Here is a 23,287-nt window from a genome sequence, read left to right as displayed (position 1 = left end):
TGATAATACATAATAAAAATAATAATATAGTAACACTAATAATAATTATAATAATAATAATAACAATAAATAATAATGATACTAATAATAATTAGAAATAATATGAAAGTAGTAAAAATAAAAATATGTGATATGAAATAATAATAACAAACCGACATTGATAATAATAGTAATAGAATATTAGAAGTAGTAATAATAATGTAATACAATAATAAGATGTACTAATAAAAATAATAATACTAATGTAACAATAATAATCAAAATAAACAATAATAAATCATAATCATACTACTTCTACTACAACTACCACTACTACTACTAACAGATAATAATAGTAATAATATAATAATAATTATTATTATAATAGTTATGATGATAAAAATCAGGACTTCACTCCAGGACTCCAGGTTTTATCTGATTTGACTACAACACTGAGCTTAATCAACAAGGAAATTCAGTGTTGACTAATATAAATATCAAGTTAGAAGATAATGTTGTAATGTTTTCTCTATATTAAGTGTTGTCTTCATAAAATCACACTTTTAACTTGGCTGTCGCATCAAAACGAATAGCTTTTATGGGATGTTGTTTTCCTGGAAAAGAGACGATTCGTTTAATTCAGTGAAAACAGCTGAGCAGCAGGCTCAGAGGAGGAGCAGTATGTATGTCAGCACTACAGTGACCTGTATAAGCGCTGTTTCACCCTGCGTTCGACCCCAGGGCGTGTAGATCAATGCCCTGACCGACTAAATCCCCCTCCTCCCTCTCTCCCTCCCACTCTCACTCTCTCCCTCTCTTGCTGGCCTTATTCCTCGCTCCAGCTCCACCTCTCTCCGCTTCCTGCCTCTTTCATCCAACTGATCCCTCTCTCCACCTCTCACCCCTCACCATCCATCGACCTCTCCCTCTCATCCCTTTATCGCGCAGACAGTGATTCCCCCCACCCCTCACCCCTCATCCTCGCTCTTCTCTTATTCCTTCCATCCCTCTGAACCCCTGCTCGCTCGCTGCCACCTCCCCCCTACATCTCTTTATCCCCTTTCCCCATCATCCCCCCCTTCTCTCCCCTCTGTGATCTGTGTCAGTCGAGCCCTGAGGCATCCAGCAGGGGTTACCTCTCTGAGGATGTTGGTGGCTGTGGGAGCTGAGTGTCTGTTGGGATAAAGGCTGAACAGTATAATCATGTCATCTCTCTTTTGAAGTGACGACGTTCTTTCCATCAATCTGCATCTTCTAGATTGAGCCATCCTAATCCCTCTAAAACTTGCTCCTTCTTTCTCTAACCCATTTATTTTCCCCTCCACATTGTTTCAAACACAAGCTGTGGAATAAAAGCTCCATCTACCCACCTTCCCCTCCATTCAGCCTCTCCCCGACACAGCTTCTTGTTTATAAATCGACCGTCTGTAACGCACGGCAAAGCTTCAAAAAAGTTCCAGCTCACTTGCTCACAGCTGACAAAAATCCCCCGAGCCAATGAAAGAGAAGACACTGTTCTCAGAGAAAGTAAAAACAATATGTAAAAGTATTTGCTCAGGCAGTGCGACGTGATTTGCACTGAAAAATAGACTTACAAAGCAGCCTGAAGCGTAATCTAAGATGAAAGAGATTGAGCTCCTTGCTTACAAAGACTGGAAACTGTTATTGAGGTTTCAGATGTGCATAAATAACTTGAAGCAGAGAAACAGAAGGAGATGAATAAAAGGGGCGGCTGTTATCTGGAATAATAATCTAATGCAGTGTGATTCAGGCTCAGGGGTCAGTTCAAACAGCTGCTGTGGAAAAGACTGAGTGTGTTAATGTTTGGGACGGTTAGGGGATAAAAACTGAAAGAAATATTCATCAGCATCTTAAAGGTGATCAGCACGGATGATGCAAATGAAGGACAGGTAAGTATGAAGCTACTTCAGGTCTCGCTGCTACAATAAGTCACTTATTAACACCAAACTCAATGTCATAAAGTTATAGTAACACTTTATATAAAGTTAATGTTTAACTGTTACAGTTTCACTTCTCTAAGGAGTATTGTAAAAGCTTTGTTTAAGTTTCAAAGTCTAAAAAACAAACAAGTTCCATTTTCATATATCCTCCTTTTGATAGAGAGAATAAAATACATAGAACTAAAAACGTTTCCCAGTCTTTTACTTTGTTTTTGCAACTTTTTGGGGCGGCTGTTTGACTTAATGTTTGAATTAATGGCCCAGGTTTGGTTCTGGCCCCCAGCACTTTGCTGCAAGTTGTTCCCTGCTCTCTCTTCCAGTGTCATGCTCTGTCTACTGTCCCATCTCTGAGTGAACGTATACAAAGCCCAAAAGCAAACCTACTAACTAACTGACTAACTAACTACATGAATAAAGGGTTGGAGGTTGCAGGTTGGAATTGAGCCCAGGGCGTCCCCTTTGAGGACAATAGCCTGTGTACATGGGGCGCATGAGTTGAACCAACAGGCCGAACCGACACCACTCTTGCTTTATCTTTCTACATCCTTTAATTCTCAGCTGCCTGTGAGGCACTTTGGTGAGCTAGCACTGTTTTAAATGTCCTTAAAAGGGACATGTGTTGCAAACTAGCATCCGCTCCAAATGCTATGATACTAGCCTCGGATGGCTGTTTTCAGTTTGTCTGTGTGATGTGTATCGGTCCCAAACTGATAAACCAAAAACCACTCTAAAACCATTGCTAATCTTAAACAGTGTAATACTATTCTTGTACCTTATAATTATTTGAAATTTGACCGTATTGTGGCTTGATGCTATTTTTTAGAGTGGTTTCGAATGTGACTTCTTTACCATGCTGCTAATGTGAGGAGTGGCTTTTTATTGTTCCAAAACAAAAAATATGTTTTATTTATTTTTTGCAGTATTTTTTAAAGTGTCTTGTGCATTTTTATGTATTTTATTATGGTTCTTTTATTGTATTTAATTCAATTTTCTACTGTTTTTTGTGTGTTAAGGTATTTTTTACAGTGGCTAATGTGTTTTTATTATGATTCTTTTATTGTATTTAATTTAATTCTTTACTATTTTTTGTGTTGAAGTATTTTTTTTACAGTGTCTTGTGGGTTTTTATATTTTTATTATGATTATTTTATTGTATTTTATTTCATTTTTTTACTATTTTTTGTGTGTTTAAGTATTTAACAGTGTCTTATGTGTTTTTTTTATGATTTTTTAATTGTATTTTATTATATTTTTTACAGTGTTTCATGTTCTGTGTGATTTAACTTATTTACCTCACTGTGCAGCACTTTGGTAAACGTTGTGTTGTTCTTTTTTTATTTGCTATATAAATATAAGTGGATTGGTTTGGATTGAATTAGATCAAAACAATACCAATAAATATCTATTCTACTCTTCTATTCTATTCATTTATTAAAAGATACAGCTTAGCTAAATACTGTATATGTTACCAGTTTTGGTTGATCAATTCCCAAAGAGAAGTACCTCTATTTAAAAAAAAACCCAGTACAATATCTTATTTTTAAAGGTTTATCATTTTGATGAATTTGTCTATATTTGACCAGACAGGTGAAGAGAGAGAGGGGATAGAATAGAGAGGGGGATGACATGAGGTGAAAGGCTGTGGTGGAGGGAAATAAACCAGCTGCTGGATTTAAGAGTGTAGCCTCTGTTTACAGGGCACGCTTTCACAGCTGAGCAAACCAGGAGCACAAGTATCAAACTTTCATATTTTACTGTTTATTAGTCTGGTGCTGTATTACCACCTTGACTGGTCACCTCTTTTGGTTCTACTCTGTTTACGTGCTGCTATGCTTGCATTATATCTTACATAGTTTCTAACTGAGTGTAGAAACGTCTGGGAATTACAGTACGTGGAATAAAGAGGGAACAATATGCAGGAGTCGTCCTCTGGGAGACACTAACTGGGGGATTTGTTATTCACAGTAAAGAAAGAATAAAGAATGAGGGAGTGAAATAGACGATGGAGGTTCTTGAAGGTTGACGGTTCTCAACGGGGTAATTCAAGGTGAGTATCCTGATGTTACAGGAGTTGACGTTACACACTGCTGACTACTTTCTTTTTGAATTATTGACTGGATTTTTGATGCATGATTCATCCCCAAAGGTCACTCACTGTCTTTAATGTGTTCACTTTGAATAGCTGATGAAGAAATCCTGGCGAGCTAATGTTGTCACGAGGGTCTGAGTAATTTTGTTTTCTTGAATCAATACCTGCATACGACGTTCTAACCTGTCCGACAGAAAGATGTTCGACAATAAAGGGGAGCAAACAGCAGCCGCTGATATTGAATTCAGGCTTCAGTTGAGGTTGGCAGAGACAGACGAGCTGAATAAGCACGGCCGGCTTCAGGCCTGTGTAATCAAATAGTGATGCCACAGCATTATTAAGTGAAACAGGGAGGGTACAGCAGCAGCAGTCTGAGGACAGCAGCAGTCTGTTAAAGGGACATCAGTGCAGCTCCGATCCACCGTTGTTCTGCAGCTTTTTAAACGTGAAGCTAATCACCACACGACGCAGAGTTTCATGATAAAGAAGAAGCAGCACCGTGGAACTCGTTTGCAAACAAACATGAGAGGTTGGCCGATGGTAGGGTAAATAAAATGATGTAATATTTATGAGCGTCACAGTCAGCATAACGGGCTTTTTAGCTAATGAGGCCACTTCACACACTCGTAACTCAAATTTGATGAAAGCATCGCCCGCTTTCTCCGCCCAGAGTTTTCTGGGTAACAAACCTTGAGAGCTACGTTCAAGGATTTCCACGCCCTCGCTGACTGTTTTTTCAAACAGCACTTTATATCAGAGGCTTTTACAGATATTAATATCAGAGGGATCCTGGCTGGGGTAAGAAACCCTCGAAGCCTTGTCAGACAAACGCTGGATTTAGTGCAGCGGAGAGGAGGAGCGTCAAAGTGTTCAAAGTGTTCAAAGCTACTGAACTATATGAAGAGATTAGAGCTACCTGACGTGGAGAGGGGGGGACCGCTGGTTTGTGGAGAGATGCTCTTTCGTATTACTGAGAACACGAGTGTGCAATTAGTGCTCGGTTTAGAGGTGTAGCTGCAACACTTATTACACTCAGACCCATTAGAAAAACAGGATGAAGTACCCGTGTGGCTCGGCATTAAAAGCTGTGCAAAGTTGAAACAGAAACTTTTTCCATCACAAATTTCATGCAAGTTTTTATCTTGAACCAAATATTGCTGGGGACTTTAAAACTTTAATGCACTTCTGTGTTAAAACTATACAGCTGGAGAGTGCTATAAACTCTCATTGATGGCCTAAGACTGCTGCTGGCTCGTTTGTAACCTGTAGGCTCTTGCTGCTTCCTCCCTGTACTTTCTTCACATCTGCATGTTTGCCTGAGAAAAAATATAGATCCTTTATTTCTCTTTCAGTGATTTTTTCTACTTTATTGACTATTTTTGTAGAGTTTGAGGTTATAAATAAACCTGACTCCCCTTCATGTAGTGTTTTAGTTTGTGCTAATCTGCTGATGTTGCTATCTGTCCACATTTTGAGCAAAGTGAGAAGAAGTTTTGGCATCAAGCGGGTCTCTTATACCACACTGGAATCCCCTTACTTCTCTATTAGTGCAATGCAGGTCATTATTTTCATTGAAGACTCATTTCATGATTTGATTAGGGCTGAATCAATCGATCAGAGAGCCAGTACAGTGTTTGGAAATGGCTGCAGGTGACTTTAAAGCTTACACATCTTGGTATAGAAGTGTACATGTACCTAAAGTAACAATCCAAACCCAGAGATAGTCCACTGAGGATGAAGTTAGCCTGAAAAAAGTCATACATTTTTCCTTGCAAGATGATAGAAAGCATGTTTTCATTTTTGTTTGACAAAAAAGATCAATCAACTCTGTAACTATTGTTTTTTCTCAGGCTATGCTCACTGCATCATTCACTGCATATAATTATGGTACATGCTGTGTGTGTTTCGCAACCTGGTGCAATTTTCCCTGTCAATAACTAAACTACAGACACATAGAAAGTGTCCATAGTTTCTCTTCTCATGGTTATTATCTCATTGTTTTATGTATTACTTTTATTTTGTGAATTTATTTTAATCTTTAACGTTTTACCACTTTGCTTTTACTGTCAGTTTGCTTTTATTGCTTCTCTGCTTTTATTATGTTTTTATTATTTTTGTGAAGCACTTTGTTACTTGTATTGAAATAATACAAATAAAGGTATTATTATTTTTTTTGTTTTGTCCTTTTCAGTTTCTACATCTGCAAAACTAGTTTAGCGTGCTTATCTGTTTGTTACTCTGTCATAATTGTAAAAAAAGTCAACAAATATATTTAATAATAATACTTTTTTTAAAAAGGGTGCATAGTGTATATATTAATTATACTATATTTATTCTATTTTATCTAATATTATTCTTATTCTTTACCTTTAATATGTTCTATTTTCATTTTGTGAGTAAATTGGCAAACTCTCCTGTCTCTTGCTGCTGAAATTTCCCCTAAGCAGTATCAATAAAGTCTATCTAATCCTATCTTAATAAATAGTTGATGAATCACCAATAGATCCACACTGGTCTTAAGTGTAAAACATGCTCTGTGTCTCCTTGTATCTACCTGTGTGTGCGCTGCCTCTGGTTGAGCGACGCCGTGCGGCCCGGGCTGTGCTGCTGCCCGTGCTGGCTGCCCAAGCGGGCAGGGCTGGTCATGTAGTCGTTGGGCACCGTGGGCGGCTTCACCGGCTCCAGGGTTTTGTAGGGCGTGTTGCGTCTGCAGAGGCAAACGAGGCGCAAAAAAACAACAGAGGGACATAAATCAAGGGTGAGGGTGAGGGTGAGGGTGATCCTGCTATCAAAACTGTGAGGCGGCGTTTACTGGAGCATTTTAAATCCAAGTGCAAGCTGCCAAGTGCAACTTCAGGGCAGTTTACTCCTCGAATTAATATCTGATTAGTGATGCAAACTGCTGCTGTGCACCATACGACGGCTGGGTTCATTGGGGTGTGAGACCTGTCAGATAAAAGTTCAGACTTTCCGTTTTACTAAATCCTTTTCCTCTGGCTGCACTTAAATCAGTTTTGTCATCCCGAATATGTATGAGAGCCAAAAACCACAAATCATAGCTATCACGACCGCACTCCAGAAATTATAACGTCCTGGAGCTTCTTCTAACAAATAACAGAGTGAACCAACACCACCCTGAGCGCTGGTGCTCCTCACATCACATGTTCTTATTAAAAAGAACAAGTACCTTCAAAATACCAATAAGAAGAAATAAATAACCTGACTTTCACTTGGCTGCTTTCTTCCTACGCCGCCCCCCTAACTGTTCTGCCTTTCCTTCATCCAGTGTTTCATAATTAGAGGATTAGTCTTTCTCTGGTGCTGAATGAAATGGAAATCTTACCCGAGCGTGCCGCGCCCTGACATGGGAGGGCTCGGTGGTTTCTGCGTCGGCGGATTGGTCCTCGATAGTGTTCCTCCTCTGATCGCCTGATTGTTTCCATGTTGCTGCGGGTTGGAAAAAAAGGCGATCATTTAGCGGACGATTACAGCGTGAGGGACAAAAATGAAAAGTCATAGGCTTCCCAGATGAAAACAAGTCAACAGCAGAGATGTGTATGTTTGAGCTGGGTGTGTAACATCCACTCAGACTTTGAGTGTTTGCTGCTGATTACAGGTTAAAACTTTGGGATTGTTTCAGCAAGACGCCTTGCAAAACACTTGTTGTGCCTTTGGGAATGTGTAACCAGAGATTAACCGAATAACTAAAGGAATTTATTAACATCTGCTAATTTCAAAGAAGTGCTTGTTGTCTGGGAAGCCTATAAATGTTTCAAATGAACACTTATTGACAGCTGAGGGACGTGAAGTAAAGACAAAACATGGTAAATTGGAAAGGAGGTCCTGGGGAGGTTACAGGGCTTGTGTTTTCTGGGCTTAGAGGACGACAGAACAAGTTGGTTAATGGGAACAACATGGGAATGACAACGATCACCACATGTACAGGGGGGGTCTGCTGTGAATGGGAGTTGGACAGATGTATCAATAATGCATTTAAGTACAATGGGTCAAGTGACAAACCACACTTACCTTGGCTTTTAGCCACTTATGAAGGCAAAGGGAGAAAAAAGGACAAAGAGGAGAGAGACAGAAAGAGGGCATGTCAAAACGGCCGTGTCTCAACAGATCAGAGGAGTCAAAGTACAACGAGGAGGAGGAGAGGAAAATGACTCCTGGTTGGATTTACACTGAGTAAACATTTTGCAAGACCTGGGCAGGTCAGCAGTTCCAACCAGAGGGAAACACTGTGACTGTTCCCTTTAGTTAGACCTGCAGCACCACACCCAGAACCACAGTCAGACAGGATCAAATCACAGACATCTGATGAGAAGAGATTATTGTGCAGAAGAGGAACGAGGGGGAGTCTGAAGAATTCACCTCTGGACTTGAGAAGCTGTCCTCTGTATTTCTGTATTTCGAGACGTTTTTAGACACACTTCATTTTGGACAGAGCGATCATATCATCACATTATGGCAGCAATAAAAAAAACACCTTTGTACTCGAGTGGGCAGATGTCAAAGAGAATATAGAGACAACATCGCAGCAGGTCTCTCTCCAGTTTGACAACTGCAGAGTCAAGTGGCTCATCTATAATGCAGCTTCCCCTGTGGCCACTGCAGAAAGCATCGTAGCATCAAAAGAGCACCAGAAAAACAGAGTGCAACCAAAAGCAAATCCAAGGCAAAGGTCAGCGTGAAGAATAAACGGAAACACCTCTGTTGCGGTTGTGAATGGTGAATTTCACATTCTAATATAACTCTCCCCGGGTTATCAGAGCTAGGCGAGATTCTATTTACAATATAGGTCATGAGAGAAATGCCAAGGCCTGCGACTGCCTTTTCCTTATCTTTCTGGGAAATGCTGTATCTCTGTTTAGCTGTGCAGACCAGACTCAGTGAGAAAAAAAAGACTTAGTTACGTCCAAGTTGAACGGTGGACAGACAGGTTCAGATTAAGGTCATTATCAAGTCCGAAAGGATTAATGTGTCAAGCTCTGGTGAAAATCTAGAGCGAACAGTCTGAGTTCAGTGAGTCTGCCAAGTCAATGATCGAGATAATGGACGGAATAAATCATGTGTGCGGGGGTCAGCCCAAAAAATGGAGTGCAGACGACATAAGATATATTTGATGACAACTTGGTCGCTTTGTCCTCTTTATCGTATGGTTTTAAGCCAAAAGAGGCAAAAATCTTGAATTTCTAAGATAGAATTTGACTTTGTGTCCAAACTGTTTTCTCCTTGATAGCTTCATTTAATGGCCCGACACGTCCTTGTTTTGGTACCTCCAATGGTGTCCATTTTTTCTGATATTGTCAATACATGTTATATGTTATAGTTTTTAGTAATTAATGAGGTCTGCCATTTTTATACCAAACCGAGGGCATACATTGATGCCCCTTTCCTACCAGGACACGCCCCCTAATTTGAACCGAGTGGCAAAACATCCTGCCTTCAATAAGAAATCAAAAAGCGGAATCAAACAGACCAATATTTGATTTTATTAAAGGCAGATGCACTCAACAGAGATACCTAGGATTTACCAAAACCATGTTAGTGAAGTGGCCAGAAATCAAGTTTCATGACATTTAGATGTTCCTGATTTCAGAGCCAGGGAAGTACACAGAAGTAAAACAATTCTCAAAAGTCACAAGCCTGAAGGCACAAAGGACCTTTGACGCCTGGCCTTATTTCAATAATAATATTAATAATAATTTTATTTATATAGCACCTTTAAAAACAAATGATTACAAAGTGCTATGACAAACAAAGCATGGTTCAAATAACATAGCAAAGATTTCGAATGACAGGGAGGAGGAATTTCAGCAATGCAAAACAAAAGGCAACGCAAGAGGTTAAAAGGAATACAGGTCAATTAAACAGAATGAAGTGGTGGGACAATAGACCAGTAAATCCTTGTTGAGAGGTTTTTCAAGGATAAATGAATTAAATAAATATATACAAATAAATAAATACAAATTGATAAGTAAATAAAAGCATTAAAAGGACAATAAAAGAGGTTTCAGAGTAAGAGGCAGTAATTTGGTAAAAGTTAAGAGATGGCAACATCAGTTTATTATATTTCTCAGAAACTTTTTGAGTTATCTGGTTTAGATCAAGTGGCAATCTCCTGCCACGAGAATTGAAGCCAATGCGGAAGTGTTAAAAACTGCAGTTCCAAGAGTGTCCACCGCATACACACCAATTCAAAAAAGCCGATCTTTACAGCCTGGTACAAAAACTGAGTTTCGCCTGAACAGCTCATTTCTTGAATGGCACACACTGTACGGGAGGTGAATTTTTTCATAACGCTGCAGTTTTGAAGATATTAAGATTATGAGTTTTCCATTATGAGAGGCACAGCTGCTTTGATTGACAGGATGGAACACTGTAGCTGTTAGCTTGGAGGCTCAAAGCCCGCCTCTTTACCTCACACTAGCTTGACAGCAGCTAGGTTGAGTTCAGCATTTCCAATATGGCTCCCGCCGACGATTGACTTCAAAACAGCATTTCAGAAACAGATGGAGGACGTCACGAATACTACGTCCAATATTCATACAGTCTATGGTTTAGATGCGCAATTAATCGCAATTTAATCTTCAGCAAAATAAACACTTCTTACTGCTGCTGCTTCATGTCAAAAGCATTCCACTGGCCAATCTTAGCTCTGCTTTTGTTGGGATTTTGTTGGTGACAAGCAACACAATGATGATGTCGCTGCTAGCACTAAAATGTATCTATAAAACAAAACAGCAGTCATTTGGGGCATTGTTTTCACAGAGGACTAGGTTTGAATGTTGGAGGAAGTAATGTGTAAGAGGAAGCAGCTACATCCACACAGACAAACCTTCCGCTCCTCAGCAATGTCACAAACTCCTGCTACAGAGCTATCTACAGGGCCTAACACCTAACAGTGATTTGCTGATGTGTGTGCATGCAGAACAGACATACACAGAAATAAAGAACGCAGTCATGACTTCATCGACTCCACTGAGAAGAATATTTAAAGTCCCTGAAATACCCCGCGCTGTCTTTAAACTAATCTTGTAAACTCATAACTGACACAACATGAGATATCAGAGGATTGCAATCAAAACTTCAAACACCTGACATCATCATCTCTGGATTCCCAAAAGCCCCGCTGACTAGATTAAACATCAGCTGACTGGAAGAATAAATCTCATCTTTCGTATTAAAGCTAAAGAGCACCGCGTCACTGTCAGAGCGACTTGAGATGCAGGAACGGCCTGATCTGTCAGATTCCACTTATTATTGATATGATGCTGGGGTGCTGGTGGCCTAGCGGTCTAAGCGCCCCACATATAGAGGCTGTAGTCCTCGTCGCAGGGGTTGCCGGTTCGATTCCCGGCTGGTCAACCATTTCCTGCATGTCTTCCCCCGCTCTCTGCTCCCTACATTTCCTGTCTCTCTTCACTATCCTATCAAATAAAGGCAAAAAGCCCAAAAAATATAACTTAAAAAAATTATTGATATGATGCTGCTGTGTTCAGAGAGAAATCTGATTATCTGGAGACACATTTCACCTTCTCTTTTCACTCTCATCTCCTCCCTTCTTTCTATACCACCCCGCTTCTTTTTAATAATGTATGTGAACACTACATGATGTTTCCTCTCTGTTGTTAATTCTACATTTAAGCCCGTGCAAACACTCAGGCAGCTGTTGCACGTTTCACAGATTACTGGAGGCAACACACATGATTGAAACACCCATTAAAGTATCGATCCTGGTCTGTAAGTAAACCGTGGTTATAGGTATTCTATACAATCCGGGGATGTGACAGCAGCCGTCACAGGCCTCTATATGAATTAATATGGAGTATCGATGTGGGGTATTGATTGGCTCTTTGGGGCTGTGACATGCGTAGATGAGAAGAGGTGAGTGATGTAGGGCTGCTGCCTGAGTGTGTGTCCTCCAGCACACTCACTCACTAAAAAACAGTGTTTGTAGAGACATTAAAAAGAGAAAATCCAGTCAGATTAGAGCCCAGAGTAATAGGTAATGTTCTTAAAATAGGTGCATCAAACATTTTCAAAGCAACTTTGAAGCATAATACTTGCAAACACTGATTTAACACTGTTGTGTAATGATGTATCCTGACTTCAAGCAACTCTTGTGTTTAATTTAACACACTCCAGACAGAACTGGGGATGACTTAAATGGACTCTTTTGCTTCTTCTACTTTCTGTTTTTGCATGTTTTTTCCTTGTGATCACATAAAATGTTGAGTTAATTTTAAAAAGTGTGGACATAAGCAGTTGACAAAACACTCTAAGTCTCAAAGATGATTAAATCATTGCCCCAGACCTTTCCACCATGTCTCATGATCTTAATCAGCACTTGGATTTTGACATGTTTTAATGGATCTGCTGGTAACTGAACAGTCATACATCTACAGTTTCATGATTTGGTAAACACCATCTGCCATCTGTGATACGAAGTGGCAGAGTATTAGTTTGGTACATGGAATTAAAGTGGTGGATATTTTTTCTCAACAATATAATCTTTGAACTTATAAAGTACGACAAAGTCTGAGACATACAAGTAAATTAAATTGTGTTTCAATGCTTTCTTTTTCATGCTAATTTTAAAAAAGTGCACCACCATCTAATTTCTATGAAGTATTATATTGGATCTATAAGTATAAAAATACTAAATGGTCAACAGTTCTTATATTTGGAAGTATATTTTAATGAGTAAGGGCCTGTGTCCACTAACAGCATTTTTGTGTCTATGCAAAATAATGCAGTTCAGCACAAACGCCACAGTGTAGAAAATGGGTCAACGTTTATAACAAGGATTCCCAAACCTTTCAGCCAGTGACCCCAAAAATATATAAATATAAAGGTGGCAAAGACTCACGACCCCCACTGTCCCTCAAAGTGATTTAATGTGGCTTCATTTAGCTGGTCTGCAGAAAATGTGCCTGCCTATATGAGCTTGTGGCTGTGTTTCCTGTGCCTTTATGAATTAACCTGCTGCTACTGATGCTTCTGATAATTAACTGGTCACTAACCCTAAACATAGGAGTCATCTGGCAACAAAGAAAGGCAGAAAACTCATTACATTTTCCATTTTCAAGGTTTTATTTCAAGTTTAGCTACTATTGTTGTCTATATTTTTGTACTATAATGGGTAAAATGTACTATTTTTAGATAACTTAAAAAAACATTCTGGAGGACATCTCATGACCCCCCATTTGTGGCCCACACTTTGGGAACCCCTGGTTTAAAACACTGCCACACTTGTCAATGTCACTTCTCTGTTACCGACCAATCAAATAAAAAAATGGGCGGGACTTTTCATGTCAACTTTGTAAACACTAATGGAGGAGGAGAAACTATCCACACTAGTGTCATCAAGGGTCCACTTTCCAGGTGCTGGTCTACTGCTAAACCTGCGACACAGTGTTACACTGTGACAAGATCAACTGTCGTGACTTTGTCTTTGTAAAGGCTCATTGATTATAAGAGCAGAATCACACAGAGCACTTTAAAACTGGCTTAAAAAAGTCAATACTTGGGGAAGCAGAAGCGCTGCAGGTCAACTTTCAATCCAGAGATGACGATGATGTCAGTTCCCTGAAATTGAGGTTGTGGCTGCTGCCAGTACAAATAATGCTATTTATGGAAACAGGCCCTTACTTCTCACTTTCAAGACTTTCTCTCCAGACTTAGACGTCTGTGTACTAACAATGGAGTTGGAGTCTTAAGCCTGTTTGCTTGGCATTAAGACTAGAAGCAGGGGGAACAGCTAGCCAGGCTCTCACAGCAGACTGATTAACATTCTGCTTTTCTGATATATAGTGAAAAGATATTTTGGATTTTGTGCAGTTAGTTACTATGGATGTTTCTTAATCTCTATCAAAGTTGCTGCACTAAGCTGCTGGTTTCCCAAAATATTACAGCACATAAACAGATACATGTTTATAATATGCTGTTTTAATGTAACGTTAAAAGCTTCAGACTAGCTGTTTTCCCATTTGCTGTTTTCATTTAAAGCTAAGCTCAAAGCCCTTTGCATCTAGCCTGACAATCAGCATACAGACGTGAGAGATGTATCGTTTTTCTCATGAGACTTTGAAAGAGTGAAAAAAGATAATTTCCCAATAGATATTGGACTCTTGCTTGATAAAAAATGGCCGTCTTACATCAAGAAACAGCATGTCCCAAACTTTCAAGAACAGAATAATCAGAATAATCTGTGAGAACATGGACCCTGTAGTGAGAAGCACACCCAGACAAAATGCTTCACTCCCCATTAGCCATCACACTCGTCCATCATGATGGAAGCGTCCAACCTAATTCAACACACAGTAAATTGTGACTGACACAATGGCTTTTATCCTGCCTTATCAATGCCTGTAATGCTATGGGACGGTAATGTGGGGGCCTTTAATCTAATCTGTGTGAAAGCTGCGATTGATTGGCTGATTGATGGGGCAAGGGGAGGCTTAGGAGGCAGGATGGAGATCGTAAAAAAGGCTTGGGGCCATCAGGAAATGATGTCATTACCACCACTTTCAGGACGACCCTGTGACCCGTGAAGCGAGGCCTGATAGCAGAGAGGGAGTGGAAATGTCACACTTTGATCAGAAGAGTTTATCACATCCAAATCAGCTTCTTTCCAGTCTTTCATATCGCCCCTGATGTGAAATTGAACTACAAATGGAATTGCAGCGACATCATTCCTCTGCAAAGGTTTAAAGAAACTAAAGGACAGGATTACGAGGGCGTACTGAGCCTAAGTGCCTTTAAAAAGGTCTCGCAAATTTGCCATTTTCACAGCACTCCAAGAATAGAGCTATTTTCTGAAAGCCGAGTGATGTAATCACTTTTTCAGTTCATCTCCACCCCCAACCCGTTCCCACCAACCCACACTGAAACATATTCCTGTAGGGTCAGGAGGGGTGCTTTCTGAAGATGAAAGAGAAAGCACAAGAGATGGAGTGTGAGCCAGGAAACGAGTCAAAGTGGGAGAGAGAGAGGAGAAGGGAGATAGGAATACCTCTGGCAAGAAAGAGAGAGAGAGAGAGAGAGAGAGAGAGAGAGAGAGAGAGAGAGAGAGGAGGGGGGAGGGAAGAAAATTAGATATAGTTGAAGAAGAAAGAGGAAGAACGAAGCAGAGATAAACTACTGGACTGAGTGTAGAGAAATCTGATTAGGAAGGAGATTCAGAGGACATAAATTATATACAACATTGGACAGAAAATGTTAAATCTACTCACTTTGACACCATGGCCAACATCATCCAGTACATTGTAGTCAATGGGCTTCCTGATGTACCTCACCGGCCGCTCCATATTAGCTGGCGCTATGATCTTATGGGTCCTCGCCGTGTTCTTGTTGGTGGTCAGGATCCCGATCTCCCGCCTGGCCACCTTCTCTTTATGGATGTCCACCGTCTGTAAATGACACAGAAGGAGAGGATGTGATCGATGCCTCATTGGAGAGTCATGGCACGCACACAGGAACCCCCTGGGAGTTTATGAACTCGTCATACAGCAGCTTAAGAAGGTTTAATTAAATCACGAAGGCTGCGCTTTTCATCAACAAGGCTGTAATCGTTTTACAACAGTCAATGCACGCTAATACAATCGACTGTGGTGGAATAGTGACTGAAGCATGTGTGTGATGATTTCTGACTTGAAAATGAACTGATAAGAATGAATGAACTGGCTTTGAAGCTTTTTTATGAATGTGGCAAATAATTGAGTTCAGAATACTCCATAAAGGTAGAATCAATGAGGAAGGAGAGAGAGGGATGAGATGAAAATTAAATTAGATGGTGCCTTTGAGGTACCATATTTCAGAGGACAAGCCTATTGTGTGTTCAAATAACACTAGTATTGAAAGTAGCTCCATGTAGTACTCCCTGATGTGACTTGAGGACATGTTACAGTAAAAGCAGATGGCTGCCCAACCATTAGTCCAGTTCTGCTTGAGGTCACTGCCAGCAAACGGGATGTATCCTTGCCAATGTATGCTCATAGTGGATTTAGTTTGGTCTGACAGCACAAGAATACAATCTAACACTGCCTCAACTTTCACACTGATTTTGCATTACATGATTAAAAAAATGTATGATTTGTTGACAACGATCAAATCTTCCAAAAAAAACAGAACCACCACTTGGTTTCAACTCTCTGTCCTGCCTTCAGACTCACACAGAGCCAAGAGGAGTCCAGGAGCAGCTGCCCTCCCCCTGAGAGATGAAAGGCTGTAATGTCTGCTGAGGGCAGACCACTAAAACGATGGTCTCTCAAAGAGGGAGGGGGGGAAGGAGTCAGCGACCAGTGCCAACAGAGGATTCCTTTCATGCCACAGAGATCTGGAGCAGGACTGGGCTCTGTCTTTTTATGCTGCACTGCTGCACTGTACCACGGATTTAGCCTTTAAGTATCTCTCTTCCCAGAGTTGAAAGAAGTATCAACACTAGTGGACTTCTATGTGGTCCAGTGGCGTGCATTCAGTGCTGGCGACTCTGGACAACATCCATCTCATTTTAAAACAGTGAGCTGACAAGCTCTAGTGTCTGTATAAAAAAAGCAGATCTAACTTCTTCCAGGACGGGCAAGGGTACAAGAAAGTTGATTGTTCCAAATTACAGGAAAAAGCAGAATCAATATTTCATAGCAGGGAAAGTTGCTCATACATAATTGCTCCCATGGAGACTTCTCATAGAAAGGGGGAAAGGTCTGTTCTGTACCTGTACCCTGTTTTGCCTGCAGTAATCTTTTATAACCTGAGCTGAGCTGCCAGAACACGAGACGCTCCTAAAATGCAAAAACAAAGGGCCGTGGCAAAGTCTTCCAATGCACCAATATTCCTTTTGAGCAACACTTCCTGTGAGGAAGGACTCTACTACTTTTGTATTTGAGCTACCAGCTTAGCCACAGATCAGAGATAATACCCAAATCTCAAAGTGTCATAAATCATGATTGTCTGGAATCAGCTGGGCCAAAATCTAATCAGTCTTTTTGGCTTTCATTTGCAGCGGAATGATGGGGTTCAGGGATTGGATATTATGGACCCAGATGGAAGGAGGAGTTGGAAAAGCTCAACCATTCTTGGTGTGGATTTACTTCCAAAATAAAGCTTTATAGCCTACTTTCACCTCACAATGACCCAAACACACTGACCTGTCCTGGAGATCTGTAAAGTCTTGCAGCATGGAGAGGATGCCAAAACCCCCAAAGAGGAAAGTCCCACAACAAAGCACTGAAATAAAACTCCAAAAACAACTGTTTTTTAAATACTGAAACTAAATTTGGGTGGCATCTTCTCTTTGCTGATGATACTTCCCTTCTCAGCGAGCAATATTTGGGCAAACACGATTGCAGCTGCCAAAAGGAGGAAGTGAGAAGGCGGAGATGCCCAGTGTTTTCAGAGGCGTAAATTAGAAACTGAAACTTTCACACCCCGAACTTGAACCCTGCTTACAATGCTTTTCTAATCCACTGACCTGTGCCTAAATAACGGGGAATGGATCTGTCAAGAAAATGCAAACGTCAAAGAGGAAACGTGCATTCAGGCTTGACCCCTCTTTGACTGACCCAGTGGGGAGCTCCAATCTGGGCAATAGCAACAAAAAGCCCGTCTCTTCCCTTGACTTTTTGCCTGGCACTGAAGGTGTTTACTGGATCCCAATGGTCCATCTGCTTGGTGGAAGAGAAAGAACTCTGAAGACATCTCACCAAACTAAAAGGTGGATCATTCAAATGTGTTTTCAACCACTGTCACCCATCTGTTAGAGGACTGTGGGTGCTTTCTCCAAACACTGACGTTTTTGGCTCTGGTGTTTGTTTGGTTTATCCATCAGCTGCAGGCTTTTAGGATCCAAGAGCACCTACTTCTCTTTCATGAACTGCTCTTTTTACTGGTTGCCTTCGTCATCTTTTGCTCCTTACTTCCTCCCAATTAGTCTTTTGCATCCTCTTAGTTTGTTTCTCAGTTCCCATACCCAGAGAAAACTCAGCCACCTGAATGACTAGTTTAAGGATTTAGGTCATACACCGGCTGCTGCCAAGACCACCATCGTCATCCACATATTCGAGCCAGCCAGACAAAAAAAATCCACTTGAGATCACTTTGGTCTGGGAAAGTTCTTCCCATTATCGGATACAAGTGAGTCAGCGCAATGGTCCCCTGGATGATGCACTCTTGTTTTGTTGTTAGTAGCAACAAGTGGCTCAATATTTTTCATGTATTTCTTTTTCAAAGTGGAGTGTTGCTGTTTTGGTTGAGGCTTCACTTGGAAAGCATTGGCTCTAAATGCAAAATAAAGTCAGAAACTGGAAATGTTTGGACTCTAAAAAACAGGATTATAAATGACGTTACATTGTGCCATTAAAGGAAACAGTGATGATTTCACCAACCAGGGCAGTCTTGAATTGCTTTGTTGACAACAAAGAGAAGATGGTGAAAAGATCAATACTTATCTTTTGAGCGACATCCTGTACCTGATCAAATACTGAATCTGTTGTCTAAGTTTCATCCTGACTGAGTTGGTGATTCCACTTAATTATGGTGGCATAACAACAGCCCCAATTTTTTCATGGTTTGACATTGTTTGGCAAAAGTTGCCCAATGATTTGAACCTTTCTAACTGACAGGAAGAAGCATTTTTGTAATGGGAATATATCATGGAGGGCTGACTTTTGGAGTAAACAATCTTAAGAATTCACGAGTTGGACCCTTCAAAATGTAAGGGGCTTACTGATGACGGTGCAATAAATGCCATGCAGTGATTGTACCAGTACCAATATGAAATGTCAATTTATGTAGTCATTTTCTAAGTTGATAAATGATCATCTCTTTGGTACTTGGTGTTTTCAATCTGCAGCATCTCATAGATTTAAGAAACTTTGCCTTCTATTTTGGCATGGACAGGAATATACTTATTGGAGGACAATACAACTGTGTAATAAAAGACATCACAAATGCATCATCCATCAGTTATATCAGCTAGTTTTTATAGGGCCTTATTAGTATTCTGTATTGTATGTTGGCAAAGTTAAGGCAGATTTTTTGTCATTCAAGCATTAATAAAATGAGTGGCTTCAATATTTCAGCTATTTTACAAGCCAAACAAACGGCACTTAAGATGTGTATTGAGAAATATTTTTGGAAATAAACCCTAAAACTTCTACTTAATGTTCCTCCAGATGGAATTATTGAAATGGATTCATTTTTTTTGTAATACTTCTGCTAACAGGCGAGTTAAAGCTCCTGTGAAAAACGTTCTGTTTGTATCGATTTTGGCGCCCCCTGTGGACAAAGCAGTACCTCTTATCTCTGCTGATTTTACCTTGTACATGAGTAAGTGGTCTTTCTGCACAAAAAAATCTTATCCTCTTTTACAGGAAAATGTATTATTTACGATGAAAGTATACAGAAGAAGAAGTTGCCAACAACTCCTCACTGGAGCTTTCATGAATAATGACTCTCCCTCCGTTGTGTATTATCATCTGTGTGTTTTGGATATCGGATGTTTGACTGAAAGCCTGGACAATAAATCAAGCGTATGCAATAGAGATTACAGTGCAGGTGCTCCATGATTTTTTTGTATCAAGCATCTTTAAAACATGAGTTAATGATAAATCTGAAAATGTAGCACTGGTTTCTTTCCACACTGAACTTCTCTGACCCAGCCTTCCCCCTCAGACAGCTTTAGACCACTCCGTCTGAGGGGTGAGTCGGGCAGGGTTGGAGCACTTGGAAAACAGGTCACACACTGACAGAATGCGTCCACACCACATTAGAAAAGAAGAGCGTGAATCTCTCAGTTCACTGGTACAGCCAATCTAAAAAGACCATGACTGGAATTTCGAAGCCTTACGCAAATGTAACCTGACATCTTCCTACCAGACAAACACACACTGTTTTGAAGGATGAGGTAAGAGGAGACGAGAAAGACAGGAAAAAAACACAGTCTTTGATATGAAGTCGAGACAGCCGCTTTCACTTCAGCACATGTTGGAGAGAGAGAGACAAGAAAAACAGCTTTTTCAGCGCTTTGGCACACTGGCCACAGGATGATATCCTCAATAAAACGCCAGCTATGCACAAAATCACAGACAAACATATAAAGCTGCACAGCATGTACTGTAGGCGTAGTGGTGAGCTTACACATTACACGGGGAAAAGACTGCAACTAAACAAACACACCCTAAATACCAGTGTGTCTGTGAGTGTGTGCGGTTACACCAGACGAATGTGCCAATGAGTAATGATAACGTTCAACTTAAGATAGAAATGATTACAAGAAATGTTTCAGCTTCTGGTTAGAGCTGAAGAAACGTACAGAGAACATAGTGAGGGCTTAATTTCCACTAATACTCAGGTTTGTTATCTGGAACAAATGATCATAGGACTGAGCGGTACTGCAGGCTAATAAAAACAAGCTAAGACATTAAAAGAAGATTTTTTTAAAAATATCTAAAGAAAGTTAATGAAATGAATATGAAGTACATGGAAAACTTTAAAAGTTACATGGTTTGGAAAGGAAAACTGCAATACCACGCATTAACTGCCTTTTACATGCTGATATCTTGCTGTAAAGATTGTCTTTTTGAATGGGTGTGTATGTGGCTTGCAGTACTTCTGTAGCCAGCCTCAAGTGGACACACTAGGAACTGCAGCTTTCAGCACTTTTACATTAACTTTACTTCTAACGGCTGGAGGTTGCTGCTTGATAAATGTACATGATCACCCGTAATGCTGATTTGATAGACAGGTTGTAGCTGTTTGCTAGGTGGCTAGACTACAATTCCAATGCACGAGTAGTTTCTTGAATAGTCACAAGTTATTTGGCGTTGGCATTTCCAATATGGCAGCCACCATCTTTTGACCTTATCACGCCTCTTCAGAAACCAATGGGTGACGTCTAACTCTGAGACTCTCAGCCATGTCCTACACAGTCCAATAGATACTTTTGGTTTGCTGCTATAATTCAGACATGTTGTTTACTATACTATATAGAATCTCAGCTTTTTTTCCAAGATTATTTGGGGGGATTTTGGGGAAACCTTGTGAGTGAGAGGAGTGATGACGTGCAACAAAGCATGTCGGGGCCTGGAATTAATCCTACACCCAGGACTGCAGCTTCTGTACATGGGGCGCCTTCTCTCTTAACAGAGCTAAAGTGGCATACAGAATCTAGTTCTACAAAAATGTACCGTACGAGTGAAAATGTGAGTTAAAGAGTTAAAGAAAACAGGACTGTGAATATTTTTCTAATGTTTTTCACACAGTATTCCTGTCTCCTCATTTATAACTTTGCTACATACACAGGAAATAAAGGGGGACATTTGAGTGCTGTATGGTTACACAGATATGTACTGTATGTTAATCCATAGACACTTTTGAATGTTTTGTATTTCCTATAATTGTCAGGACACAGAACAGAGCACTGCTCCTGAAATGTTAAAATGTTTGATGAATTTTTGATAGGAAAGGGAATTTTTGATAAGACTTGTTCTAGAAAACTGTCAGCACAGCGTTTCCTTCCTGCTCCTCCGAGGCTCTGCACACACATATAACACTGACAAGTATTCCGTTAACAGGGTTTGCTGTCCAAGAACATCAGGACACGTTGTTACTGGCGTGTAATATCATAAAACCGAGCAAGACATGATTATGAAATAAGACATGGCACCAGGTCTTATTAAAGTCCAGTGCTGGCTGAGAGCTCAGATAAGCTTGTCTTTACAGCAGTCCAGGAATTGAAAATCCTTGTTCTGTGGGATTACGAGGAGATAATAACTAAGAAGCACACGTCTGTTAAACACATCCCAAACCCTCAATTTTCAGGCTTACTGCTGGAGATGATTTATCACAATGGTGAGAGCAGCTAACGGGTGAAGACAGCCTGAAGAGGACACGAGCATCTCTTCTTCAACACGTTTTCTTTTCTCTGGAATAAGATGACCGAATGCTCTCCTCTGCAAAGCTCTGCTCACATCATTACCCGCGTTCAACCCCAAGAGCGGATTTAAACAATTTGTGATGCTCAGTTTGTTCCAGCAGTTATTTTATGATTAAGTGCAGCCAGTGCTGAAGTGTGCTTTTCTCTGCTGCGCCCACTTACTCTTAACCTGCCTGCTTGGCTTCTACTACAGAGATTTCCTCTGCTTCCTGAAATATCTTACTCAGAAAAAAAAGGTCCTGAAAGATGTTGCCGTTGTGGAATCTGGAAAAAACGGCACATGTAGAGCTCGGTAAGGGGATAATTGAGCTGTGTCATTGAGGCATCTTGTGGTTTTATTCCACCAGTGTGTAATAGGAATCCTGTTGGAGGTGAAGCTGATGATGTTATACCATTTAAGAGTCATATTAAACCTTGGGTTTAGATTGCATCAGGGGGGTTAACCTCAAGATTTTTTTGGTACCAATCAAACGTGTTTATAGCGCTGAGTTCCAGACCAACTAAAGTCTGCACAGTCACATTCACAGCCCTGTTAGCTTCCTCTCACATGGAATCTTCTCTGGTTAAAGCCAAAGACTGTATAATAAATGGATGTAGTATCTGTGATGTCACCCATCTGTTTCTGAGAGCTGTTCTGAAGCCAGTCGTTGGCGGGTACCATGTTGGAAATGCTGAACACAACCAAACTTTGTCCAAGCTAGTGCAAGGTAACAAGGTGGGCCTTTAGCCTTTTTATTAATAGCTACAGTGTGCCTGCCTATCAATCAAGTCAGCCATGTCCTTATTTCGGCAAAAGTCGTTAGTTTAATATATTTGAAAATACAGAGCTATAAACAAATTCACCCCGAATTAAAGTGTGCGCCGAGAGACAGATTAGCTACTCGGGCCTAAACCGTTTCCTGAACCAGACTGTAAACATGTTTATTATTGCTGCAAATATCGTCTTTTTTGAATGGGTGTGTATGTGCCTTAAGTGGACGATCAATGAACTGCAGTTTTTAGCGCTTCCGCATGGGGCTTCATATTTTAAGACCGGAGGTTGCTGCTTGTTTAAAGCTCATGCAACCTATTTTCTGCTTGTGTCGGTTCTGGCGCCCCCTGTGGACAAAGTGGTACCTCATACATTTAGTTAGTGCTTTCTGATGAACCCTTATGTTCATTGTCTCATTCATTGACAACTACCTCTAATTATTATGTAGTTATTCTGACGGGCAGTGGCTTGGGTGATGACGTTAGATCAGTCAGTCGACTAAATGCGCACATCCCAAGTAATGACGTAGAAATTAGCTCATGTTATTCAGCGAAAATCAGATT

The 23,287-nt window shown here is 40.4% G+C and overlaps 1 protein-coding gene across 6 annotated transcripts in view; it reads right to left on the bottom strand.

Annotated features, from left to right (window-relative positions):
- abi1a (abl-interactor 1a) overlaps window positions 1–23,287 on the bottom strand; it is a 77,272-nt gene that overhangs the window by 16,805 nt on the left and 37,180 nt on the right. For all 6 annotated transcript variants that reach the window (XM_034706859.1, XM_034706860.1, XM_034706864.1 and 3 more), the window contains exons 3-5: window positions 15,273–15,449; window positions 7,373–7,476; window positions 6,584–6,736 (exon numbers count right to left, since the gene is read on the bottom strand). In XM_034706859.1, the coding sequence (XP_034562750.1) occupies window positions 6,584–6,736; window positions 7,373–7,476; window positions 15,273–15,449 (434 nt within the window). The remainder of the gene's footprint in view (window positions 1–6,583; window positions 6,737–7,372; window positions 7,477–15,272; window positions 15,450–23,287) is intronic.

This window comes from Notolabrus celidotus, chromosome 17 (assembly GCF_009762535.1).
Source record: "Notolabrus celidotus isolate fNotCel1 chromosome 17, fNotCel1.pri, whole genome shotgun sequence".
NCBI classification, from domain to species: Eukaryota; Metazoa; Chordata; class Actinopteri; order Labriformes; family Labridae; genus Notolabrus; species Notolabrus celidotus.
Note: the sequence above shows the minus strand (reverse complement) of the source record. Positions and strands in the feature narration are given on the sequence as shown.